The sequence below is a fragment of the Erpetoichthys calabaricus genome, chromosome 6 (assembly GCF_900747795.2).
Source record: "Erpetoichthys calabaricus chromosome 6, fErpCal1.3, whole genome shotgun sequence".
Taxonomy (NCBI): Eukaryota; Metazoa; Chordata; class Cladistia; order Polypteriformes; family Polypteridae; genus Erpetoichthys; species Erpetoichthys calabaricus.
In genome coordinates this window covers 17,138,611-17,164,712 of record NC_041399.2, presented here as the reverse complement: position 1 = coordinate 17,164,712, position 26,102 = coordinate 17,138,611, and the positions used below count along the sequence as shown (strand labels likewise).

At 39.3% G+C, this 26,102-nt stretch overlaps 1 protein-coding gene across 2 annotated transcripts in view; it reads left to right on the top strand.

The window, feature by feature from the left end:
- Positions 1 to 26,102, top strand: part of LOC114653862 (protein disulfide-isomerase TMX3-like) — a 1,157,775-nt gene that overhangs the window by 1,034,056 nt on the left and 97,617 nt on the right. Inside the window, exons 1-3 of one of the 2 annotated variants that reach the window (XM_051929279.1) lie at positions 11,145 to 11,247; positions 11,441 to 11,495; positions 11,838 to 11,877. The exons of the other annotated variant lie outside the window; for it this stretch is intronic. Of the exons in view, the coding sequence (XP_051785239.1) occupies positions 11,214 to 11,247; positions 11,441 to 11,495; positions 11,838 to 11,877 (129 nt within the window). The 5' untranslated portion in view covers positions 11,145 to 11,213. Of the gene's footprint in view, positions 1 to 11,144; positions 11,248 to 11,440; positions 11,496 to 11,837; positions 11,878 to 26,102 lie in introns of those variants that run through there. 2 annotated transcript variants of the gene reach the window in all.

The window sequence follows — 26,102 nt, the reverse complement described above, 5'->3', positions numbered from 1 at the left end:
GCCTCAGGGCATAACCTGAACTCTGTTTAGTTAGCAAACGAGAGAACTACTTATTGGATTTAGATCTTTTTTTTCTATAAATTGCTTGAACATTCCGGTTGATTTTGTGAATTCTTTCATTGCGCTAAGAATCACAGTTCGCTTGCAGGAGCGATATATTCGTGGTAATCTGAGACAGGGGCTGCAGGTCGAGGGGATGAGGAAGAGTGATGTCAGGAGTAGAGAGCTGGGTCGGGCCCTCCTCACTGTCCTGTTTCACTATGGTTAGTATAAAATATGTGTCTTCAGATGATAGTCACTTTAAAACACGTATTATAATGATTGATTGAATACCTCAATCGATATACAGTATGCTCACTGAATAACGTATTTTTTAAATAAAAAGGATCGTAAAAAAGAATGTTTGAAAACTGTAACTGATCACATTCTTGTAAGCAGGCAGTCTAATATATGCAGTGCTATGTTGCAAGTTTTAAAAATTTCAGCACTAATTGACTTTGATAGCTGCCAGTTTATACTGACTCTTTGTAATCTGTCAATGTCATGAAAAGAGTTAAGGTAAACCTTATTAAACGGAATGGATATTCAGGAGTTTTTTAAATAAACATACAGATATTTAGTGTGTTTAGTGTGCCACCTGCTGGAAATTTAAAGGAAAATCAGTTCTGACTTTCAAATATAAACAGTCCACTCCAACAATTGAAGAAAAACATTTAAAAAGAAAACAAACAACCTTGTAAAACTTCATTCATTCATTGAACACCCCTGTCTAAGTTAAAAATCGGGAGTGGTCTCCCCTAGACTTTCTCATATACTCAGATATGGGGGTGGAACTTTGAGAAGTAAACTACAAGACAATGATTATATTTTTATATTATGTACATTAAAGAACCAACAACAACAAATCAAATCAAATGAATAATATATTGAACAATTATTATAAAAGTAAAGTTGAATAAATCAGACTCTGCAGCTGCCTGAATAAAAAAAAATCGTGTATGTGCTCAGGTAAAGTACCACTTCTGGTTGATTGATTTGGCCCAAAAGTTAATACAGATCTACAATTCTGGTGCAACAACTACATGCCAAATTCCATCCATATATCTCGTCATTTTTTAGTTATCGTGTTTACACATACACACAGACATAATTCCAAAAAATGGTATTTTCAGACTCGGGGAGGTCTAAAATGTTGAGATTCATCAAAATCTCGAGGTCGAATTTTTTCACGATTACTATACTTTCTCTATATTTCGTATATGAGAAAGTAAAGAGAAGATGTTACATCCAATCCCTCTGAACAATTGGAACAGGGAATGAAATTCCAGCGTACTTCTTCCCCTTTATTGTCCTCAGGGGCCCAAGTTGAGAAACCCTGTGCATTTGCTTCTTCCTGTCCACAATTGTTCTCTCATTCATGTTCTTGTTGCCCCCTCCATTTCTAGGAACAGGATGTTTGACAAGGCTCTGAAGCTTGTATCAGCTTAAAGAAGCAAACAGTTTTGAAGACGTGTATTGAAGTTTGTACCAAAGCTTTCCAACCTCGTGACCGATGACATCCAAAGCTTCAAATGTCACCAAAGCACCGGCAGCACTCTGACTGCTTTGAAAGCTTTGCACTGTCCCATATGCTCTGAAAAGAGATGTGAAGCTGCTGCTTGTATCTTATACAGAGAACATATTGACTTAAATTTGGAGTTCAGAAGTGTGAAACCTGTTATGGGGAAATAAAGTAAATACCATGTTACCATGTTAAGCTGTTCTTCTATACTGGAACTTATAACAAGCCATTAATATTCTAGCCTACTGTAGGCACATTTTCTATTCTTTTTTATGTGTGATCAGTTCCACAAGGAAATTCCCTAAACTCTGATTTGATTCTCTTTCACCCCAAGGGCAAGCATTCCCCAAACACTGATGTAAAAATATTAATCTTTCACATTGATATATTGTGATATATTTGCTGTCATAATTATGTGAAAATGTTTTCACATGATTAGAATTAATGGTGGCTTTGATGTATTTTTGTTGTTTACATCGCTGTCGTAATGATGCTGATGAGTTATGCAACAATAAAGTTAATAAATTACTGTACCATTCTTCTGAAGTGGAACTTATTACAAATATCTTTAATACTCTAACCAACTGTAGGTGCATTCACCCAGTTCCAAAAGCACATTCCTTAAGTCCCATTATGATTCTCTTATTCACCAATCTTTAACATTACCTCACAGCAAAATTCCCCCCTACTTGAAAAAGTTGTCACATTACATAATTATGAATCAGTGGTAGCTTTGTTGGATCTTTGTTGTTTACATAGCTTGTGTAATGACGCTGACGAGTTACATCAGCCTGGGGGATAAGTAGCAAGCAGTATTTGTTGGTACTCCATCACCCAAATGAGCAGCTTTAGTGCTAGCTTAAGGGGAACGTAAAAAAAAAAACGGCAAACCTGCCAATGTCTCAAATTAATTCCACTTGGTGCGGCAGGAACAAGCTGTCTTTTTAAGGATATCGAGACACCCAAACAGGCGATGCAAAGAGAGAGAGAGAGAGTCCATTGACACTCAGCATAAGAGATCACAGGTGCTGTGCTATAACATTCATAATGACAACAAATGACATATTTAGGACTAATGACAACACAATTATCATAAGATCAAAAAGAACACAGAGAGCGATCGTGGGCTTTTAGTGTTTTAGTGCATCTGTCCGATTGACACTATGCAGTCAACAATGGTGAGTGGTACTGGGGCTGGGTTGAGCTCATGGCTGCTCTGGTTCCGGTAACCCACCAGATGTCATTATTTTCAAAGCTTCTTTTCTTGGAACAAATTAGAAAGATGTTTCAGAAGCTTCATGACTAACCGTTTCGTCAGATCACACATGAACCATCCATTCCTCGCTTTAGTCTTGATCAGGGACCAGTTCATGACCTCCTCTCCTCTCTGTTCTGTTTTCCTGGTAGTCAGCAGTTTGGAGTACAATCTGTGGAAATACAAGAAAGCAACAATAAAACCACCCTTACGAGAGACCACCGGACTACTCACCCGGGTTGAACACTTTCATCTCTGTCTTATGTGTTATGCGCTTTACATACACTAGCGGAGAACAGACAATCACTCTCAGTCAGCTTGCGATTGTCTTTTCACCAGTTATGCTAACACAAATTTTCTTGATCTAAATCAAAATAAAACGGAGGTGCTTATAGTGGGTCCATCAGCTAAAGCCCAAATTGGTCTTGGTCTTCTCGGCTCTTTCTCTGTCTTTTCCAAACCTCTAGTCCGCAATCTTGGTGTTACCTTTGACAGTAACCTCTCTTTTGAGAAACAAATAAATTCTGTAGTCAAGAGTTGCTTTTTCCAACTTCGTCTATTAGGTAAGATAAAGCCTTTTTTAACTTCTAGGGATCCTGAGATAGCCACTCATGCTTTTATTTTTTCTCGCCTCGATTACTGCAACTCGCTGTATTCTGGGATTAACAAATCCTTGATACACAAATTAAAGTTGGTACAAAATGCTGCCGCTCACTTTCTGGTTGGTGCAAGAAAGTATGACTCTGTCTTTCCTAGTTTAGCTTCTTTACACTGGCTGCCTATCAGTTTTCGAATTGATTTTAAAATCCTTCTGCTAGTTTTTAAATCTTTACATGGGCTTGCTCCTGCCTATTTATCTGAACTGTGTGTTTTACATCAGCCATTTAGAGTGCTTAGATCTTCTGGTCAGCTGTCTCTGGTTGTCCCTCGTACCAAGTGTAAAACCTAGGGGGACAGGGCTTTTGCAGCTTCTGCTCCTCGCCTGTGGAACTCTTTACCTCATCATATAAAGGAGTCGTCTACAATTGAACTGTTTAAAACAAGATTAAAGACTCATTTCTACTCACTTGCATTCAGTTACCTTCAGTAATACTGATGGCTTCCTCTTTGTGATTATATTACATTACTTCTATTTATTATGTATTTTATTTTATGTTCATATATTTTATTTCTATTTATGTTTTATGTTAATTTGTTCTATTTTTGTAAAGCACTTTGGCCACAGCATTACAATGTTTGTTTAAATGTGCTATATAAATAAATTGACATTGACATTGACACTCGCTGTCAACACGATGCATTCACTTTAGTACGTCTTGCCTGTGCGTTCTCACATGCTGCGATACACTTGCTCCTCACTCTTTTGTTTACAAAGGCAGAGATTAACCTTCATTTTCTCTTTACATTCACACTTCCCTGTTGTTTTTAACCCTTGAAAGTGGAGACATAAAAACGTTCTCCTAAAAACTCCACCTCTGTATTGCAGGGTGGATGGGTGAAAGAGGAGAATTGTGAAAACGCAGTCTTTTAGGCTGGCAATATACTTAACACTATGCAATGCATGTGCATGAGGACGCTGCTGCTATGTAAGCAGTGTGTTGTTTATATTTGTGTGTTGTCACACACGTGGGATAGGGAGGCAGCTAAAAGGCCTGAATAATAGTAGTTCCATGCCAGACCAGGGGGTTTGCGAGGTGAACTGACTTTCTCTCTCAATCCTCTGCAGACCATCCACAGGAAATCCCGTATGGTTCCAACCCCATTAATGACGTCACTTCTGCTTCTGGCGCCATTGATGATGCCATTTCTGGTCTTGAAGATGTCACATCCAGATCAGGCGGCATCGATGGCGTCAGTTCCGGCACAATTGACGACGTCACCTCCAGTCCAGACATTATTTCTGGTGCCGGTCCCGATGGCGTCGCTTCCTGTCTCAGCCTTTAAAGCCTCCATCTTAAAAGCCTTAAAATCAGTCCTGTTTTGGACATGAACCTGAACACAACTCATCAACCAAACCCACTTTGCAGTCAGGGCACAATATACGGCTGGCCGCCCCAAACCTTTTTGATGTTTTTTGTTTATTCTTGTGACAGCGTGTACTTTACGTAAATCTGGAGGATTCCACCAGGTGGCAGTGTGAGAAATCATCACGGTGAGAAAACAACATCCGGTTTCGCTGTGTTGTGAGCTGAGGGAGGAAAGAGGTTAAAGATAAGAATTCTTTGCATTTTGATGCAGTTGCAAAGGTGCAAAAAAAAAAAAAGACGACAACAATGACACAGAAGATGTTATGTGATCTCATTAAAATGGGGAATATGCAACACTTGTATTGCCTATGCGAGAAATGGATAAAAAAAGCACCATGAATACATTCACATTTCAGCATTTAAGTTTGATGATTTGCCTCCCCGCATCGCACCATTCATCAAACATCGAAGCATGCACGTTGATCATGTTGGAGCAGCATGGTGGCTTGCCATCACATATTGATAGTAAACAACAATGCTGACATCACTTAACAAAACTTGAGCGCACACACCACCCGTATTTTTGTTGGTATTGCAACTTTCACATGCGTCACATTAATTTCTGACATCGTGCTCAGAAGATGCGTCAAAAGAACCTGGGATCGCGTGGCAGCCATGATGTGTGAGCATTCTGAGCGTGAAGTATAAACCGCCCCTTAACTGTGCCGTGATTGGTTTGTGCCTATTATGTTGTGTGGCTTTTCCCTTACTGGATTCTGCTCATTGCATTTTCTCAGCCGCTTTGCTGATGCATTACTCTCAATAACAATTCTAACTTATTGTCATTATAAAAAAATTGATCTGTTTATTTGTTTTTTGTGTTTGCCGTTGCTTTTCTCTAATGAATTCATGAAAATGAATGTCTGGCATATAGGATAATTTATTTTCCTGTTTCCACTGATACGTGCATATCCTGCGTAGGCAAATGGCTATGTTATACAGTAATCCCGTAAATGCCAATAGGGACACTGCTCTGTTGGGCCCCTGAGCAAGGCCCTTAACCTGCAATTGCTGAGCACTTTGAGTAGTGAGAAAAGCGCTATATAAATGCAAAGAATTATAGTAATCCCTCGCTATATCGCGCTTCGCCTTTCGCGGCTTCACTCTATCGTGGATTTTATATGTAAGCATATTTAAATATATATCGTGGATTTTTTGCTGGTTCGCGGATTTCTGCGGACAATGGGTCTTTTAATTTCTGGTACATGCTTCCTCAGTTGGTTTGCCCAGTTGATTTCATACAAGGGACGCTATTGGCAGATGGCTGAGAAGCTACCCGACTTACTTTTCTCTCTCTCTCTCTCTCTCTTGCGCTGACTTTCTCTGATCCTGACGTAGGGGGATTGAGCAGGGGGGCTGTTCGCACACCTAGACGATTCGGACGCTTGTCTAAAAATGCTGAAAGATTATCTTCATGTTGCTCCCTTCTGTGCAGCTGCTTCGTGAAGCGACATGCTGCACGGTGCTTCGCATACTTAAAAGCTCGAAGGGCACGTATTGATTTTTGATTGTTTGTTTTTATCTCTATCTCTCTCTCTCTCTCTCTGCTCCTGAAGGAGGGGGTGTGAGCTGCCGCCTTCAACAGCTTTGTGCCGCGGTGCTTCGCATACTTAAAAGCCAAACAGCCCTATTGATTTGTTTGCTTTCCTCTCTCTTTCTGACAGTCTCTGGTCCTGACGCGCACTCCTTTGAAGAGGAAGATATGTTTGCATTCTTTTAATTGTGAGACGGAACTGTCATCTCTGTCTTGTCATGGAGCACAGTTTAAACTTTTGAAAAAGAGACAAATGTTTGTTTGCAGTGTTTGAATAACGTTCCTGTCTCTCTACAATCTCCTGTGTTTCTGGGCAAATCTGTGACCCAAGCATGACAATATAAAAAAAACCATATAAACATATGGTTTCTACTTCGCGGATTTTCTTATTTTGCGGGTGGCTCTGGAACGCAACCCCCGTGATGGAGGAGGGATTACTGTATTATTATTATTATTATTATTATTATTATTATTATTATGTGTTTTCAGTCTTTTTTGTGTGGACGGAAATACTTTCCTAAACAATGTCAAAACGCTGGTGTGGACGGAGATAGGTTTCATTTAATAACACTGTTTTTAAATGAAAATGTAGCAGAGTTAGTTGGTTTCATATGTCCAATGAAAAGTGATACAGTCATCGAGAATTAATAAATAGCATCCACAAAACAAGATACCAAAAGGGATTCATCTCTGTAAAAACTGTGATAAGGCATCAAAAGGTGTTTTTTTCTGATAAAGGAAGCCTTTTATGAGCTCAAGTACTCTTCTTTTTCATCATTTTTTCTTACTTCTATTTTAGATTGATGTGATTGATCAACCGTCTCCATACAACGCGACCCCACATGTCCTCCACAGTGAAAAGCATTTATTTCAGATCTTCTTTTTCTTTATCCCTCCACCTCCTCTTTAGCATCCCTTGTTTTCTCTTCTCCTGTACTTCCATTCTCATCACTCTTTTGCCCACATACTCATTGTCTCTCCTCATTATATGTCCATATCATTGTACCCTACTTTCCTGTACCTTCTTAGATAGCTCTTCCGCTTTTGTTGAACCTCTAATTTTCTCATTTCTTATTTGGTCCTTATTTCTAACTCCACACATCCACCTCAACATTCTCATTTCTGCCACATCTAACTTCTTCTCCTGCATTCCCTTTACTCCATACGTCATTGCTGGTCTTACCACTATTTTAAAAACCTTACCTTTAACATTCGCCTTAATTCTTTGATCACACAATACCTCTAATACCTTCTTCCAATTGTTCCACGCACACTGCACTTGGTGGTTATCTCTGCATCTAATTGTCTATCTTGGGCTACCATTGATCATAGATATTTAAATGTATCCACTCTTTTCAATAGCTTTCCTTGTAGGCTAACATCTTTATCCTAATCATCATTAAACCTCATATATTCCATCTTCTTCCTATTTGTCTTCAATCCTCTGTCTTCCAAGGCCCTTCTCCATTGTTCCAACTTCTTCTAAACGTTCTCTTTTCTCTGAGGCTACACAACACAATGCCATCTGTAAAAAGCCTGCACCGAGGGGATTGGTCTTTAATCCCAGGAGCCAACATGTCCATCACCAGATCAAAGGAATTCAAGAAGATCCCTGGTAGAGAATTCTTCTATCTGGGATCGTGTTTGTTACCCCAACACTGCTTTTAACCCGAGTTCTCACTCTCTCATACATATCCTGGATGATCCTCACATATTTCTGTGGTTCTCCTTTCTCTCTCATGTATCTCTCAACCTCATGAAGTAGTAAATGCTCCGGTGCCATCTTTTCATTATCATTTTTTACCATTTTTCCTCTTAGATAGATAGATAGATAGATAGATAGATAGATAGATAGATAGATAGATAGATAGATAGATAGATAGATAGATAGATAGATAGATAGATAGATAGATCTTTATTGTCACTGTCACTTTTACAAAGGAACAACGAAATTGAAGATTGTGCAGCAATTGCAACTCTGGTGCTAACGAGAGAACAAGTCAATTCTGCATGTGCGCACATGAATGCAGGATAACTCACACGCACATCTGTCCCTGGAGCTGCTCCGGCATGCTATCTATGCCCCACCCGAAAATGTGAGCGTGTTATTTATTCATTCATTCATGTAAAATGCATATGCCACAGAGCCACTATATTGCACAGCCACACACACACTCATGGCTTGGACATGAACAAATTTGTAGACCTATTTACTATAATTAATATTAATGGATGAAAAAGGATGGATTAATGGCCCTAGGTGACTTAGCTCCTTAACAAGAAGTTGATCATACTTTTAAAAATGCAGTACATGGACACTGAGTCATTCAATGAAGAGTGGTATTTCTCACACTTGATTTTGGCATGACACTCATTTCAACTCACAGATAATCTATTGTTTCATCGAGTGTTAGGTGGGGATCAACCTTGATAATTTCGACGCTCACATACTTATTTCATTTCTTTCTGGAGTGGGGGATCTCCCCGGGTTATTTCGATTTGTAAACTGGGCCGCCGAGAAAAAATCCGGGCAAAGAAGGTATGTGGGCCCTTATACAAAATTCTACAGACATGTATGTGTGTATATTATAATTTATTTCTAACAATCGTAGATTACATTGATACATTTAGATAAGTATCCATCCATCCATTATTCAACCCGCTATATCCTAACTACAGGGTCACGGGGGTCTGCAGGAGCCAATCCCAGCCAACACAGGGTGCAAGGCAGGAAACAAACCCAGCCAGCCCACCGCAGATAAATGAAATAATAAAGTAATATATTTATAATAGTAAAAGATGTTTATAATAGCATTTATTGTCTGCTGAACCAAGGTGCTTTCCTGGCCTTTTTCCTGGCGAAACTCTGAATTACATAATCAAAAGTAATCAGTTTTGCTAGATCAGACTCAATACTGAGTCTTGCCAAATGTACTAGTCGCGCTTGTGACATAGTGGATCTTACAAAAATTTTTACCAGCTTTAGCTTGCTGAATGAACGCTCTGCAGAGACGACAGTGGCAGGAATTTTCAACAGAATACGCAGACCGATGCATATATTTGGAAAGAGTCCTTCCAGTTTGAACTTTTCAAAGTAGTACTAGGGTGCTGTACCGTGTTAGCCATTATGAATGTAGAGAAAAGCCAAGCAAAATGACACCTTTTATTGGCTAACTAGAAAGATTACAATATGCAAGCTTTCGAGGCAACTCAGGCCCCTTCTTCAGGCAAGATGTAATCCTAGTTAGCCAATAAAAGGTGTCATTTTGCTTGGCTTTTCTCTACTTTTTCAAAGCAATTCTGCAGCTCCAATGGGCTCAGTTGGTTCTCTCCAACATTTGATCGATGAACAGCTGGCAGATCTTCACCGATATCAGCAGGATATTGATCTGCCAGTGATTTTGATTTTTCTTTCAGCTCATCTACAGGAATTGTATGCTTCGCAATCTTGTACACGAAAGTTCTCGCACTGTTCTTTGTCTTAGTTTGTAAGGACGTCTCCTTCTTGAGATAACAACATGTTTCAGGTTTCGTGATGTTTCTTTGTATTATGCTCCTTCGGTACTTGTTTAGTTTCTCGGCTGTTCACAATGGTTCACTTAGTCCGCTTTCCCAAATTCGCGGTGTCTCAGAACGCGCCGAATACGTGACGTACTTGTTTGCCGGCTGATGACTTTTTTCTCACTGTGCCCAGAACCCCCTCCTCCTCATCACTTCCCACCGAGTGGGGAATACCCTTGTAGACCACGTGACTTCTCTCCCAGGGCGGCCTTCATGAATGTCTCTTACGTCATAAACTGTTGACCGCTGCTAAGTACCCTGTGACCCACATGCCTTTGTAATTTTTAAACTAAACAGACTTGAAAAATTTTAAAAAATACAATAAAAATTGAATGAATTGAATAAATAAATGTTCAGATTATAATAAAAATTATGGAACAAGTTGGGCTTCATGGGCCCCCTTGAGCTTCATAGGCTCCGGAGAGATGTACTGGCTGCACCCACCTCTCCTTGGGCCTGTTTGCAAATGTTCATTTGTGTCATCATGCCTGGTGGTGTCCCACTTGGTCATTCTGGCTTACAGATATTCTTCCACCTTTTTCATTGAGCTGGGGTTTGGGGTTGTAGGGGTGTTAAATTTTGTGAGGATTATTGTGGAAAAAGGGCAGAATGTGCCCTGATAGTAGATTCGCCTGTGGAAGAATAATTTTGTCATGATTATATAATCTTCTGAAATAATGCACTACTGAAAATTTAAAACTTTTCTTAAATTGCCCCTTCTCCCCCTTATGAGCCAGTAACCACCGCAAGTCTGTATATGTCACTGGTAGTAGTAAAGTATTGTTATGTGTATAGAGTACAACTTTATATACAGTATATTCTACGACGATAAATTGCTTTTAGGGTGGACAGAACAAAGTAGCTGATAATCTTCAAATAACTGTAACTCACGGTCTTTTCTTTCTCAATTCAAAAACATCCTGCGCTCATTCTGGACGCGGCACATGAAGTGAAGGCTTCAAAGACGCGTTCGTGTAGTAAGCGCTGCGTGTAACGTCATACTGTCCAGCGAATCCGTGCTAAGCATACATAGTGACAGATCTGACTAGACTTGCGCAGCAATGCCAGTTTACAAAAAGACGAAAGCGCAGACGAGACGTTCGCGCAGCACAAAGTCTGCGCAGGACCGCAGTGCCTGACTTTACTCGAAATGAGACGTCGTGTCAATCAACTTTGGAGCTTCCGTTGGTGTGCGCATGCGTGTTTCAGAACGGAGGTGGGTTTTTGCTTTGTATTTCCTGGCCAGCAGAAGCCGGCGTTTCCTCCGTGAGAAAGATGGCAGGAAGAAAGATCATTTTGTTTTATTCTGGTAACGATATTGAGTGAAGCATAAATATATAAATATGCATAAACATAGTTCTGTTTGGGTATGGCATGATGTTGTGGTTGATGCAACTTTGCATGTTTTGCCAAGACTAGCTTTCTTCGTTTGCCTTTTATCTCTCCGTTATATTTAAAAATATTTTTAAATGAACACATGCATTTTTTTTAATTCATTTTAGTTGCTGTTTTGTTTATTGCACTGGTGTCGGCTTATGTGGAAGAGCTGGACGATTCGTAAGTATTTAAGTGATTCATTATTAAAATGTAGAAAGTTTTAATGTTGTTTTTTTCTATTTGTCAACTTAAGCTTCTTGCTTTTTCGTATAAAGAAAAAAAATCTGTTAAACAAGGTTTGATTTATTTATTTTTTAGTCTGGTGTGTACAACTGGCATAACTGCATGTTTAATTCTGTTGTTACATTTTCGACTGACGTGATTTGACATTGGCAATTAATTATTATTACTGCCAGGTTTGTTTTATATTGCGGCATAGTTCAACAGTTTGAGAGCATCAAAGGTGAATATGTTATTGAAAGTACAATTGGTGTCATTTTTTTGTGGTTCCATTTCTTTCAGATTTAAAGATTCCAGAGCAGATGACGTTTGGCTGGTAGATGTAAGTATCTTGATGCATTACTCTTTGAAATGCCACGTCTTACGTTATTGAAACCCATTGATGTGAAAATTTAGATTGCTCTTTAATCAGATTTTCACTTAAATTGCTCATTAAAGTGTCTGGTGTCACTTTACACATTTTTATGTAAAGGTTTCGCCACCCTGGTGAAGATAGTAGTAGTAGGATTCTACTGAAATTTAATGTCATTAAACAATTAGTCACACTGTACAATGACAATATCTTACTTTGCATGCCATTCCAGTCACCATACTCAATTTCAATGCAAGACAAAATAATTAAAGTGCTAATAATAGGCAATAGAATTTTCCACATACCATACAGCAGTGTAAAAGTATCGGGTGTGGGGTAGGGGAGACAAATTGTTAAAAACAACAAAAAAAAAAAAAAACTGTTGTAGCAATTGAAAATGTGAGTTCCAAAATCTGCTAATTACACCTTTTGGTAAAATTTAGTGAACACGTGATTGTGACTTTTCATGCAGTTGGTCATGCACTGAAAATATGTTTGAGCTTCAAAACCTGCTAATTGCAACAGTGTAGAGCTATAGTTTTAGGGATTTAGTTTCAAAATCTGCTTATGGACCCAGATTTTCCTATTTATCTCCAAAATTTATCTTTTGTACTTAGCTGATTTTGGAACTGAGTTCTTCAATTCCCTTCTACTTGCCTTCAAATAGCCCCTTGTGAGTTCACAATGCAATGCACTTGCCCCGGCGCTTCTCTGCCAGTTCCACGGTACGTTTCCTGTTCTCGTCTTTTATTACCTTCAACACAATCCAACCTCTGCTCCTTAGGGACAAGCTGACAGAGATGGGATTAGATTCATACCTGGTGGCATGGATCGTGGACTATCTTAAAGACAGACCTCAGTATGTGCGTCTTGGGAACTGCATGTCTGACATTGTGGTCAGCAGCACAGGAGCGCCACAGGGGACTGTACTTTCTCCGGTCCTGTTCAGCCTATATACATCGGACTTCCAATACAACTCGGAGTCCTGCCATGTGCAAAAGTTCGCTGATGACACTGCTATCGTGGGCTGTATCAGGAATGGGCTGGAGGAGGAGTGTAGGGACCTAATAAAGGACTTTGTTAAATGGTGCGACTCAAACCACCTACACCTGAACACCAGCAAAACCAAGGAGCTGGTGGTGGATTTTAGGAGGCCCAGACCCCTCATAGACCCAGTGATCATGAAAGGTGACTGTGTGCAGATGGTGCAGACCTATAAATATCTGGGAGTGCAGCTGGATGATAAATTAGACTGGACTGCCAATACTGATGCGCTGTGCAAGAAAGGACAGAGCCGGTTATACTACCTTAGAAGGCTGGCATCCTTCAACATCTGCAATAAGATGCTGCAGATGTTCTATCAGACAGTTGTGGCGAGTGCCCTCTTCTACGCAGTGGTGTGCTGGGGAGGCAGCATTAAGAGGAAAGACGCCTCACGTCTGGACAAACTGGTGAGGAAGGCAAGCTCTATTGTTGGCATGGAGCTGGACAGTTTAACATCTGTGGCAGAGCGAAGGGCGCTCAGCAGGCTCCTATCAATTATGGAAAATCCACTGCATCCACTTAATAGTATCATCTCCAGACAGAAGAGCAACTTCAGCGACAGACTGCTGTCAATGTCCTGCTCCACTGACAGATTGAGGAGATCGTTCCTCCCCCAAACTATGCGACTCTTTAATTCCATCCGGGGGGGTAAACGTTAACATTTAACATTATACATAGTTATTGTCTGTTTTTCACCTGCATTATTATCATTCTTTAATTTAATATTATTTATTGTATCAGTATGCTGCTGCTGAAGAATGTGAATTTCCCATTGGGATTAATAAAGTATCTATCTATCTATCGATCTATCGTGCCTAGAGCCTCCAGCGTTTCTTCTAAACCTCTTCCCTGGAAGTGAGTCATCTTCCCTTCAGTCTGAATAATTTTTAATTTTTTTTTTTTTTTTTGGAAGAGTATGAAGTCACAGGGAATGAAATCAGGCATATACTTAGGGGTGCGTTCCTGCAGATGCTTCCGCACTTTAGTGTAATGTCTCTGATTAACAGTCCGTTCAAGTAGAACAAACTCTTTAGGTACAAGTTTGTCAATGTCAAGAAAATGATCTTGAAGATCTACAATGGTGGCTTGAAGGGGGTGGAAATGAAGTTACCCGCACGACAGCAGAAAGATTCACTCGATCAACTCTGTAAGATGCCACTCAGTTGAATGATTAGGCACACAATACTTCCTGGCATATTCAATACTTATACACTAGTCCTATCCTATTGGCTGATTCCAGGGATTTTTTTTGGTCATCCTTGTAAAGTAGAAATACAGTGAGTTTTACGTAAACATAGAAATCGAATAGTGACATTAAAACATATAATCCAGAAAAAAATGTTACATAATTCAAAGGATGAATAAAATAGGTGGAATTCAGGCTGTACCTATGTGCTAGCAAAGTCAAATATTGTGCGTGGAAGAGGTCATATACCGGATCCATTCACATGTCTAATTGTCTGCAGCTTATAACTGTTCTGTTTTCTCATAGTCCTAGATTTCACACTCTTGTTTCCTCTGCCTGATGGGTGGAGTGTGAATAACCGCAGTTAAAGGTGGGTGCTTTCCTTTCTAATGCTGTGGGCTCTCTGGATGACTCTGGCATAATAAATGTCATCCAAGGATGGAAGAACTGTTCCTGAAATGATTATGGTAGTCCAGACCACCCACTGTAGGGTTTTGTGGTCCTGTACAGAGCAGTTATCAATCCAGACTATGATGGCATTTGAAAGAATGTTCTCAATAGTACCCTAATAAAAGCTACCAAGGATTCTGGCTGGCATGCCAAATTTCTTTAGCCTTCTCAGGAAGTATAAACACTGTTGAGATTTATTTACCAATTGAATGATGATGCGAGACCAGGTAATATGCCTTTAATCTCCTCTGACAGTAATACTGGCTTGTATGTGGCTGTAATATGAGTCACTGTATTGTGTACCTTTAATTTCCTCTCGTAGTAATACTGGTTTGTATTTCCATAAAACGCCTGTAACTTTCTCTGACAATAATATCTCGCATCGCACCGTACCCCGCGCATGCGCACTTCATCAGAAGACACACACACACACAGGGACACCTGGACGCACACAGGGATTTTATTAAAGAGGATATATATATATTGCATAGTTTACTGTCAAATAATGCAAAGAGTACGCGACACGTGTTTCGCCCTCATTTGGGCTCATCAGGCGTACACACTCTACTGCTCCCCTTGTGGGGATCGAACCTCGGATGTTGAGAGGTGCTGCAAAGAGGAATGGGCGAAACTGGCCAAGGATAGGTGTGCCAAGCTTGTGGCATCATATTCAAAAAGACTTGAGGCTGTAATTGCTGCCAAAGGTGCATCGACAAAGTATTGAGCAAAGGCTGTGAATACTTATGTACATGTGCTTTCTCAATTTTTTTATTTTTAATAAGTTTGCAAAAACCTAAAGTAAACTTTTTTTCACGTTGTCATTATGGGGTGTTGTGTGTAGAATTCTGAGGAAAAAAATGAATTTAATCCATTTTGGAATAAGGCTGTAAACATAACAAAATGTGGAAAAAGTGATGCGCTGTGAATACTTTCCGGATGCACTGTATGTGTGTATGTATATAATATATAGTGGTAATTCTGTAGTATGCACAATGATAATATTAATGTATAATGAACCGCTTGTGACAAATTGATTTTTTTCATCATGACATGATGTCAACACGGAAGAGACTTGACTTTATCCCTGGTGATGCCATTGTAGTTTTTAATTAAAAAAAAAAAAAAAAAAAAGAAACACACACTAATGTATGATTTAGCCCCTTGCGATTGTGTACTTTAAAGCTGTACTACTGAACATTGTAAATTGACATTAACACATTCTTCTGTACATATAATTTTTTTTAATGTGCATTTTAGTGCATGCAGCTTATTTGACGTGATACACTGGTAATACTTTGCATATTTGTTCTGTTCAGCGATTCTCTTCTGGGTATTCCACATCTTGCCTCAACGTCAGCAGCTCTCTTTAAATTCCATTTGTTAATAATGTTCCTGACAGTGTAATTTCTAAGCTAGACGCATTTAGATATCCTTTTTATAGCATTCCTGTGCTTGTAAGGGTCAATTAACTTTATTTTCAATTCCCCTGTCAGCTGCCTAAAGGAGCCCACAGTTCTTGAGAAAAGGTACAACAACATCCGGAGTGGTTGTTAACTGAAAGGGTCCTTAAACATTAGTACATGCCACTGTTTTATTTTTAACATTCTTTTACATTTAGCAGCAAAAAATAGTATGGTGCATTAAAATGTTCAGAAATCTGTCAAATTCGGTACATTGCAGTAAAATGATAAAATCTGAGCAGGGTTCCCAAAATTTTTGTTTAAATGATTCCTCACCTCAAGGTGCTTGCTTTTTTTTTTTTAATTTCCCTACTGTCCTAAGTATGTGTGCATTAGACTTTAACATATTGTCCAAGTTAGGATTAATTTTAGTTTATATAAAAAGTTATTACAATGTTTCCCACAGAAATCTGATTTAGTCTCTGTCTTGGTCACATGAACATTTCTGTTATATTTTAGTGCTTACAATTACATTTTTATGTTCATACATTTGTTTACATTCTTTAAATAGGTACAACATTTCAATATAAAAATGTAAAAAAAATAAAAGCTCTGACTGAAAGTATATCTATTTTGTTGGGCTACCTTATCGATGCTTGTGCAGCCACAATCCTGTAATGTATTGTGCTAGTTTGTAAAATACAAGATGCACTGGGTATGAAGGCTGTGTGTGGAAACTTCAATATTCCCTACTTGAGCTAAAGATATGTGTGATAATCAGCTGACCAAATCACTTGGTTGAAGGGTCTGTACAATATTTAATAAATAGCTTGACTGTTTTATCAATTTATGGGATTCACAAGATCTTGCAGCCTTGTAATCATACAGTGCACAAGACAACATATACAGTAAATAATCGATGCATTAAAATAGTATGTTATTAAATTGATTTTATGTGGACTACTAAAACGCACAATGTAGCCATTGACCATTACCTTTAAAGTACTGCTATACAAAAGCACTAACAAATTAATTAAATAGAGAATAGCCTTCTCTCTGTGAAGTTTTCATGACATAAATATCAAAATGCATTAAGAAATGGTTATGGATTTTCATTATTTATATAATGTCATACTAGGAATGGTGGCAGAAAAGTTTGCAGTTGCGGCCTGCCTCTAAACTTTATAAGTGCGGGTTAAGGGCCACTTTTCATGTACTGCGGAGATCGTATTGAATGGCTCTGTATGTTGCTATATGGAGCACTTGTACTTATTTCTAGAATTGCATTTATATCATGGGCTACTACTTTGTAGTTCTGTTTCTATAGTAATATTAGAACATAAAGTAGGTATTCAATTTTATTTGCCTTTTTGTATAGCAGCTTAACCCTTTGCGGTCGTTAGGCCAGAAAACTGGCCTTAGTAAAAAGTGCGCTATAGGTCGTCAGGCCACCGCTGGTGGCCCTGCAAGTTTCTGACCGATTTGCACAGTCGCCTGGTCGAGAAAAGTGGCCTGTGTTATTCCTACGTGCTTGAAAAAAATAACTGCTGTAATTATTGGCGTTTTTTCAATAATTAATTACGACTAATGTAGCGTGACGTTGAAAATTAAATACGACTGCAAAGGGTTAAATAGGACTTTAATGCTAACATGTTGACTGCCAACTACAAGAATTCTCAGTTCCATGTACACGCTATGAGTCAATGTGGGTCTTCTGCTTAGCCAAGGGTTCATTTAATGTGTTTACCTGTGCTTTTATAACCTGGCTGGTCACAGAATCCTGATTTGTAAAATGCTATGTAAACCCTTATTCCAGTTAAGAGAAACTGGGTTAACACACACAGATTTCTTGGCGAGTAACCCAGTTGTCTGGCTATGTAAACCCTTAACAGGGCTCCTTTTAGGTCTATGTAGTCTGCCTGTGTCTTTGTTCGCCTACAGCCATGGGTAGAAGCGTCCACAGGGTAAATTTCCTGAGGCAAATGCTCAGGTGATCACATTATTCCTTCTTTTTGATCAAGTAATGTGTCTCGATATTTCAGAAATTGCTAAATTTATGTATTGGTGATCTCGGCAACTCAATCTTGGGAGCACTGTTGGAGGTAACATTTTAAAAGTAACGTGGGTTACATAGTTTGAGTACTTTTTAAAGTAATAAGTATCCTAACACAGTACCTATTTTATTAAAGCAAAATTACCTGCCTTATTATTAACCCTGCAGCACTGGGTATAAGGCAAGGCACGTCTGCTGGTCCTTTACAGGGCTCAAGCGTATAGCCAAGCAGAAAAGTGTGCTGCGTGCAACCCACTAACAGTAACAGTAACATGTGATGTTTCATCAGACATTGATCTCAGATGCCAGTTGGAGTGGTTTGCAGCGGAGTGTGATGCTAGTGGGGTGAGAATTAACACCAACTACAAAAAAAAATCTGTAAATCTGAGGTTATGGTCCTCTTTCTGTAAAGCGTGTGTTGCTTTCTTCAGGCAAGGGGGATGTAGCTGCCTCAAGTTGTAAAATTCTCTGTCTTATGCACAAGTGAGGGAGAAGGCCATCATGTGACTGAGCCCCATTTTGGTGTAACTGTAGCAGTTTCTAATACACTGAACTGGACATGGTCTTCAGATGAATTTTTCTGATTTACCAATCAGTGGACCTCCCTATCCTTACCAGTACTCCTAATCTCAGAGTAGTAACTGAAACAATTCATACCAGCAGCGGAAGGGTTCCTGAGCAGAGTGGCTGGGTTCAGTCCCCTCGATTTCAAAGAAGTATCGGGCGTGCTTAGTGATAATGTTCTTGACATAGTAAATTCATCATTAGATACGGGGGTCTTCCCAGACTGTCTTAAGACTGCGGTAGTTAAACCCCTACTTAAGAAAAATAATCTCGATCCCTCTGCTCTTGAAAATTATAGACCCATCTCTCACCTGCCTTTCTTAAGTAAAATTCTAGAGAAGGCAGTCATTATACAGTTAAATGAGCACCTCAATGTGTTTTCAGTAGTTTTTTAAAGTGCTCCACTGTATTAGCCTGGCGAATTCCTACTGGCAGGCTATTCCAGATTTTAGGTGCATAACAGCAGAAGGCCGCCTCACCACTTCTTTTAAGTTTTGCTCTTGGAATTCTAAGGAGACACTCAGTTGAGGATCTGAGGTTACGATTTGGAATATAAGGTGTCAGACATTCCGATATATAAGCCGGGGCGAGATTATTTAAAGCTTTATAAACCATAAGCAGAATTTTAAAGTCAATTCTGAATGACACAGGTAACCAGTGTAGTGACATCAAAACTGGAGAAATGTGTTCGGATTTTCTTTTCCTGGTAAGGATTCTAGCAGCTGCATTCTGCACTAATTGCAAACGATTGATGTCTTTTTTTGGGTAGTCCTGAGAGGAGTGCGTTACAGTAATCTAGCCGACTGAACACAAACGCATGAACTAATTTCTCTGCATCTTTCGATGATATAAGAGGTCTAACTTTTGCTATGTTTCTTAGGTGAAAAAATGCTGTCCTAGTGATCTGATTAATATGCGATTTAAAATTCAGATTACAATCAACGGTTACCCCTAAGCTTTTTACCTCCGATTTGACTTTTAATCCTAATGCATCCAGTTTATTTCTAATAGCCTCATTGTATCCATTATTGCCAATCACTAAGATTTCGGTTTTTTCTTTATTTAATTTGAGAAAGTTACTATTCATCCATTCTGAGATACAGGTTAGACATTGTGTTAGCAAATCAAGAGATTTGGGGTCATCAGGTGCTATTGATAAATACAGCTGTGTGTCATCAGCATAGCTGTGGTAGCTCACGTTGTGCCCTGAGATAATCTGACCTAATGGAAGCATGTAGATTGAGAAGAGCAGCGGACCCAGGATAGAGCCTTGTGGAACACCATATAGAATATCATGTGTCTTTGAGTTATAATTACCACAACTAACAAAGAATTTTCTCCCTGCCAGGTAGGATTCAAACCAATTTAAGACACTGCCAGAGAGGCCCACCATTGACTAAGGCGATTCTTAAGAATATTATGATCAATGGTGTCAAATGCGGCACTCAGATCTAAGAGGATGAGAACAGATAAATGGCCTCTGTCTGCATTTACCCGCAAGTCATTTACTACTTTAACGAGTGCAGTTTCTGTGCTGTGATTTGTTCTAAAACCTGACTGAAATTTATCAAGAATAGCATGTTTATTGAGGTGCTCATTTAACTGTATAATGACTGCCTTCTCTAGAATTTTACTTAAGAAAGGCAGGTGAGAGATGGGTCTATAATTTTCAAGAGCAGAGGGATCGAGATTATTTTTCTTAAGTAGTGGTTTAACTACCGCAGTCCTTGTTTGCTGAGTTGTTGCAGTTTGTGAGTCGGTGGGCGTGGCTCTGTGAGTTGTCGGTGGGCGTGGCTCTGTGAGTTGTCGGCGTATCCCATCGTCTTAGCGTTGGTGGATAGGTCTCTGTGAGTTGGCGGGCGTGGCTATATCGTGCGTATCCCATGGTTGTCTTGCCTGTTCTGTCGGCTTAGTGAATTATATACAGTATATAGATGTTGGTCATATAAGTCGAATGCAGAAAACTCACGCTATTGATCCAAGAGATTATGATATGCTAACGCCCACCTGAGAGAGGGGAGCACACTGCCTTTTTTTTCTATGTATTGTGCACAAAACGTTTGCACTGTTTTGTGTTTTTTGTATCACACCCTCATACACCTTTATCGTAGGAGCATCCCTTATCTACTATGGAGTGTTCGATCAGAAGAAAATATGAAGCTGGTTTTAAATTAAAAGTTGTTGAAATGGCGAAAGAAATTGGTAACTGCACTACTGCAACAAAATTCAATATTTCTGAGAAACTGGTGTGAGATTGGAGGAGGCAAGAAGATGTAAAAAACAAAATTAGGTGTCGTATTTTTGAACGGGTGTATAAGTCGGGGTCTGAATTTATGATCGATTATTCGTGTTTCAAGACCCGACTTATATGCGAATGTATACAGTAGTTAGTTTTCTGGTCAACATACTGAAACTGTTGTGTGGTTGTTAACTCTTTTACGGCGGATGTCGACTTTTGTCGACAGGAAGGGTTGAGGGCGAATGTCGACAAAAGTCGACATCCAGGGATAGAGGGCGACAATCAGCTGTTAATGGCGACAAATCTCACTGTCACGTCACAGGCATTCCCTCTGTGCTTGGAGGAATGGTAGACTCGTTGATTCGGCAACTAATCCTTGCGTGTGCGTGAGTTGCGAAATGTAAACAATGGCAAGATGGCATTGACATGTGACAAAGAAAACACAAAAAGAAAACACTCGGCAGACGATGTTTTGCGCATTATCGCGGAGTCGGACTCTGATTTTTCAGAATCGGATTTTATTGACAGTGATCAGGAGATCGAGCAAGAGAGTGAGAAGCCGGCATCAGCTGATCAGACACCAGCCGATGCCGCGGCAGCTGATCCGCTGCCAGTTGAGCACCTTCGCGCAGCTGATGCATCTACGGCAAGGTTCGCGTGGGATAAATACACAGACATTGATCCGTTGAGAGCCGATCTGGCTACCGGATTTCACAAGATGGCATGGCTTGCTGTTGGACATGACAGATCACCAGCTGTTGAACTACTACAGGCTGTTCTCTCCTGATGCTGCTTTTCAGCTACTGCCAGACGAGACAAACAGGTAGGCAGAGAAATTTTTTGAATTGCGGGCTGCGGTTGCATCGCATTCTCTCAAAGTGGAAACCCACAACAAAAGATGAGATGAAGCGTGCTGTGGCATTACAAACAGAGATGGGACAGAACTGGTGATATAACTTCAGGGAGCATTGGTCCAAACGTGCTTTGTCCTCTGGTGGCTTTGGACAAGTTATGCAGCGTGGTGATAGGTATGTGCTGCTGCAAAGTTTTATTCACTTCTGTAATAAACAGAAGCAAATCCCATGGGGTGAGCCAGGCTATAATGCCATGCATAAAGTTCATAAAGTTTCAGAAGATGAAAAGAGGTGACAGTATGGTTTTCATGCGGGCAGAAAACTTGGTGGCAGTGGCATGGCACGATGGCAAATGGGTGACTTTTCTCTCTACAGTACACACTAACAATATATGTGAGAAAGTGCAGCAACAGACAATTGAAAAGTAGGCACCAAAGCAACACATATTGTAAGGAGTGCAATGTGGCAATGACTGAAATTGGCTGCTTTGAGCGAGATCAGACTTTGCAGGACTTTGCTGTGTAAAATGTATGTGATATGTATGTGAAATCATAGAGTATGCAGGCTCATACAACATGCAAGACAGTAACATTTGTCAAAAGTAAATATTTTTTGTTGATTTGATATGTTAAACAATTGCTTTGTGTTCTTTTTAAAAAAATGTTAGTTTTTGGAGAAATATTCAGCCCTGGGAGATAAGAAACAAAAAAAAAATAGCCCTAAAAGGTTCATTTAACAAAATAAGATCTTTAATGTCACAAGGTTTTGATGGTAATAGTCCACTCAGCCCAACACTGATCTTCATTTTCTTTTTTTAATCTGATTTTTCCTGAATATATAAGGTTTAATGAACTTATTAGTGTTTCTTCCTTTGTGCCGGTGCTCTTGCGGAGAATACATTTTTAAAGTAAAAGTTGGCACTCACTCTTTCAGCCTTGTTTATTTCAATAATTTCATCTGTTCAGTTGAATTCAACATTGTTATAACATACTTCATATGAAATTAAACTGTTTGACAGTTAATGCAAGGCTAACAAGAATATAAATACAAGTTTCTCTGTAGAAGAAACCATGTCATAGATAGCAAGTTGACTACACAAGTGATGTATGAAAAGCTATATTGCTTAGCTTTGTTATACTTACCCTAACATGCGACATTTAATGAAGTATTCGAATGAATGCATAGTGTTCATCATCTCTTTGTTGGGTAGGTTATGCCTACCTTAAGTAGTGATTAAATAAAATATATTTTTTGGACCAATGTTGACAAATGAGTTTGCTGGTTAATTGCAGGTCACATCCTATCTGCAGTTTTCACATTGAAGATTTCAAAATGTTTAAAACACATTTTTTGGATGAATTAAGTAAGTCTGACTGAAGTTAAAAAGACACATCCATTTGCAGAGCATTTCATAGATCGTTGTATTTACATCAGGGAAACACTGATTTTCTGCAACTAAAAAAGGTACTTTTCCACTTTTATAACAGACATACAGAGTTACAGTCCAGTTATCAGAAGAGTTTAACAAGACTTGATATTAAGCACTCTCCAGTGAAATTTGCATCATTTGTAAATTTACAAGATGGTAATTGATTGGCATTTATAGTTCACACAGTAAATCTGGCAAGTGCTACACACACATTAAGGTGAGCTATTACTTCACCTATTCTAGCAAACGAAAGGGTGCCACTCGCTTTACTATGAAAGCTGTTTTTGTAGCAAGATTATTAACACCAGCATAGTAAAACACACCTACTGTGACCAGTTAGAAATGTGTAATTTGTTTGTTTGCTAAAAATCCCAAGAGAAAAGAAGACCGTTTTATTCCAAGTAATAAATCACCATAAGAATTAGACTTAGGCACTTTATGCCTACATACTACAGCCTCCCAACACCAGCCAGCCAACTACCCAATTATCACTTTCCACCCTTGGCTCATCATATTCCTCTACTGATTCACATCTGTTGATTCTGGATCCTCTTTTTTTTTTTTTTTTTTTTTTTTTTTATTTCTTTATAAAAATCAGCGAATGAGTAGGTCAGGTAGATCCCATTTGTTCTCCTTTACTCAACACACTATACCTTAAAAAAAAGAAAAGTGGGGGTTCTCTTCTGGACCAATATTTGCATCTGAATTGTTCTGGTTTATTTATTTTGTACCAACTTCTAAATATTGCCCATTTTAGACATGTATTGAGCTGTTTACCTTATTTCGTAAGATCTGCTTATGTGCTCTGTCTTTAAAAAGTAAGTTTTTGGTATTTTCCAGTTCAAAGGAATTTCTACATAATAATCTCATATATATATATGTGTATATATATATATACACACACACACAGTTAGGTCCATAAATATTTGGACAGACAACTTTTTTCTAATTTTGGTTCTATACATTACCACAATGAATTTTAAATTAAACAACTCAGATGCAGTTGCAGTGCAGACTTTCATCTGTAATTCAGTGGGGTGAATAAAACTATTGCATAAAAATGTGAGGCAACTAAAGCATTTTTTGTAACACAATCCCTTCATTTCAGGGGCTCAAAAGTAATTGGACAATTGGCTCAAAGGCTATTTCATGGGCAGGTGTGGGCAAGTCCGTCATTATCAATTAAGCAGATAAAAGGCTTGGAGTTGATTTGAGGTGTGGTGCTTGCATGTGGAAGATTTTGCAGTGAACAGACAACATGCGGTCAAAGGAGCTCTCCATGCAGGTGAAAGAAGCCATCCTTAAGCTACGAAAACAGAAAAAACCCATCTGAGAAATTGCTACAATGTTACGAGTGGCAAAATTTACAGTTTGGTACATCCTGAGAAAGAAAGCAAGCACTGGTGAACTCAGCAACGCAAAAAGACCTGGACATCCACGGAAGACAACAGTGGTGGATGATCGCAGAATCATTTCCATGGCGAAGAGAAACCCCTTCACAACAGCCAACCAAGTGAATAACACTCTCCAGGGGGTAGGCGTATCGCTATCCAAGTCTACCATAAAGAGAAGACTGCATGAAAGTAAATACAGAGGGTGCACTGCAAGGTGCAAGCCACTCATAAGCCTCAAAAGTAGAAAGGCTAGATTGGAGTTTGCTAAAGAACATCTAAAAAAGCCAGCACAGTTCTGGAAAAACATTCTTTGGACAGATGGAACCAAGATTAACCTCTACCAGAATCATGGCAAGAAAAAAGTATGGAGACGGCGTGGAACAGTTCATTATCCAAAGCATACCACATCATCTGTAAAACACTGTGGAGGCAGTGTGATGGCTTGGGTGTGCATGGCTACCAGTGGCACTGGGATACTAGTGTTTATTGATGATGTGACACAGGACAGAAGCAGCCGAATGAATTCTGAGGTGTTCAGAGACATACTGTCTGCTCAAATCCAGCTAAATGCAGTCAAATTGATTGGGTGGCGTGTCATGATACAGATGGACAAAGACCCAAAACATACAGCCAAAGCAACCCAGGAGTTTATTAAAGCAAAGAAGTGGAAAATTCTTGAATGGCCAAGTCAGTCACCTGATCTTAACCCAATTGAGCAGGCATTTCACTTGTTGAAGACTAAACTTCGGACAGAAAGGCCCACAAACAGCCAGCAACTGAAAGCCGCTGCAGTAAAGGCCTAGCAGAGCATTAAAAAGGAGGAAAGCCAGCATCTGGTGGTGTCCGTGAGTTCAAGACTTCAAGCTGTCATTGCCAGCAAAGGGTTTTCAACCAAGTATTAGAAATGAACATTTTATTTCCAGTTATTTAATTTGTCCAGTTACTTTTGAGCCCCTGAAATGAAGGGATTGTGTTCAAAAAATGCTTTAGTTGCCTCACATTTTTATGCAATTGTTTTGTTCACCCCACTGAATTAAAGCTGAAAGTCTGCAATTCAACTGCATCTGAGTTGTTTCGTTTAAAATTCATTGTGGTAATGTACAGAACCAAAATTAGAAAAAAGTTGTCTCTGTCCAAATATTTATGGACCTAACTGTATATATATAAAAGCCAAATACCACTGACTCACTCATCACGAAATCTCCTGAACCATGAGGACTTGGGACTCAAAATTTGGAATGTAGGTTACCCTTGGCCCATAGGTGCTCGCTAAGAAACGGTTTTAAAAATTTCGTGGTCCAAGCATGAAATTTCTTGTAGTTTTTTAGAGCCGTTTGTATGTCTGTCCACTTTTCACGAGGAACTACTTAATAGATTTAGATCGGGTTTTTTTCTATAATTTGTTTGAACATTCCATTGATTTTGTGACTTTCTCATCACGCTAAGTATCATAGTTCGTTTGCGGTACCGGATTTATTAGTGCGAATCCGTGAGAGACTTATCACGCTGCGGGGAGGGTGGGCGGAGACTCATCAGGCTGTGGGGAGGGGGGGCGTGGCCCTCCTCACTAACGCATCTGCCT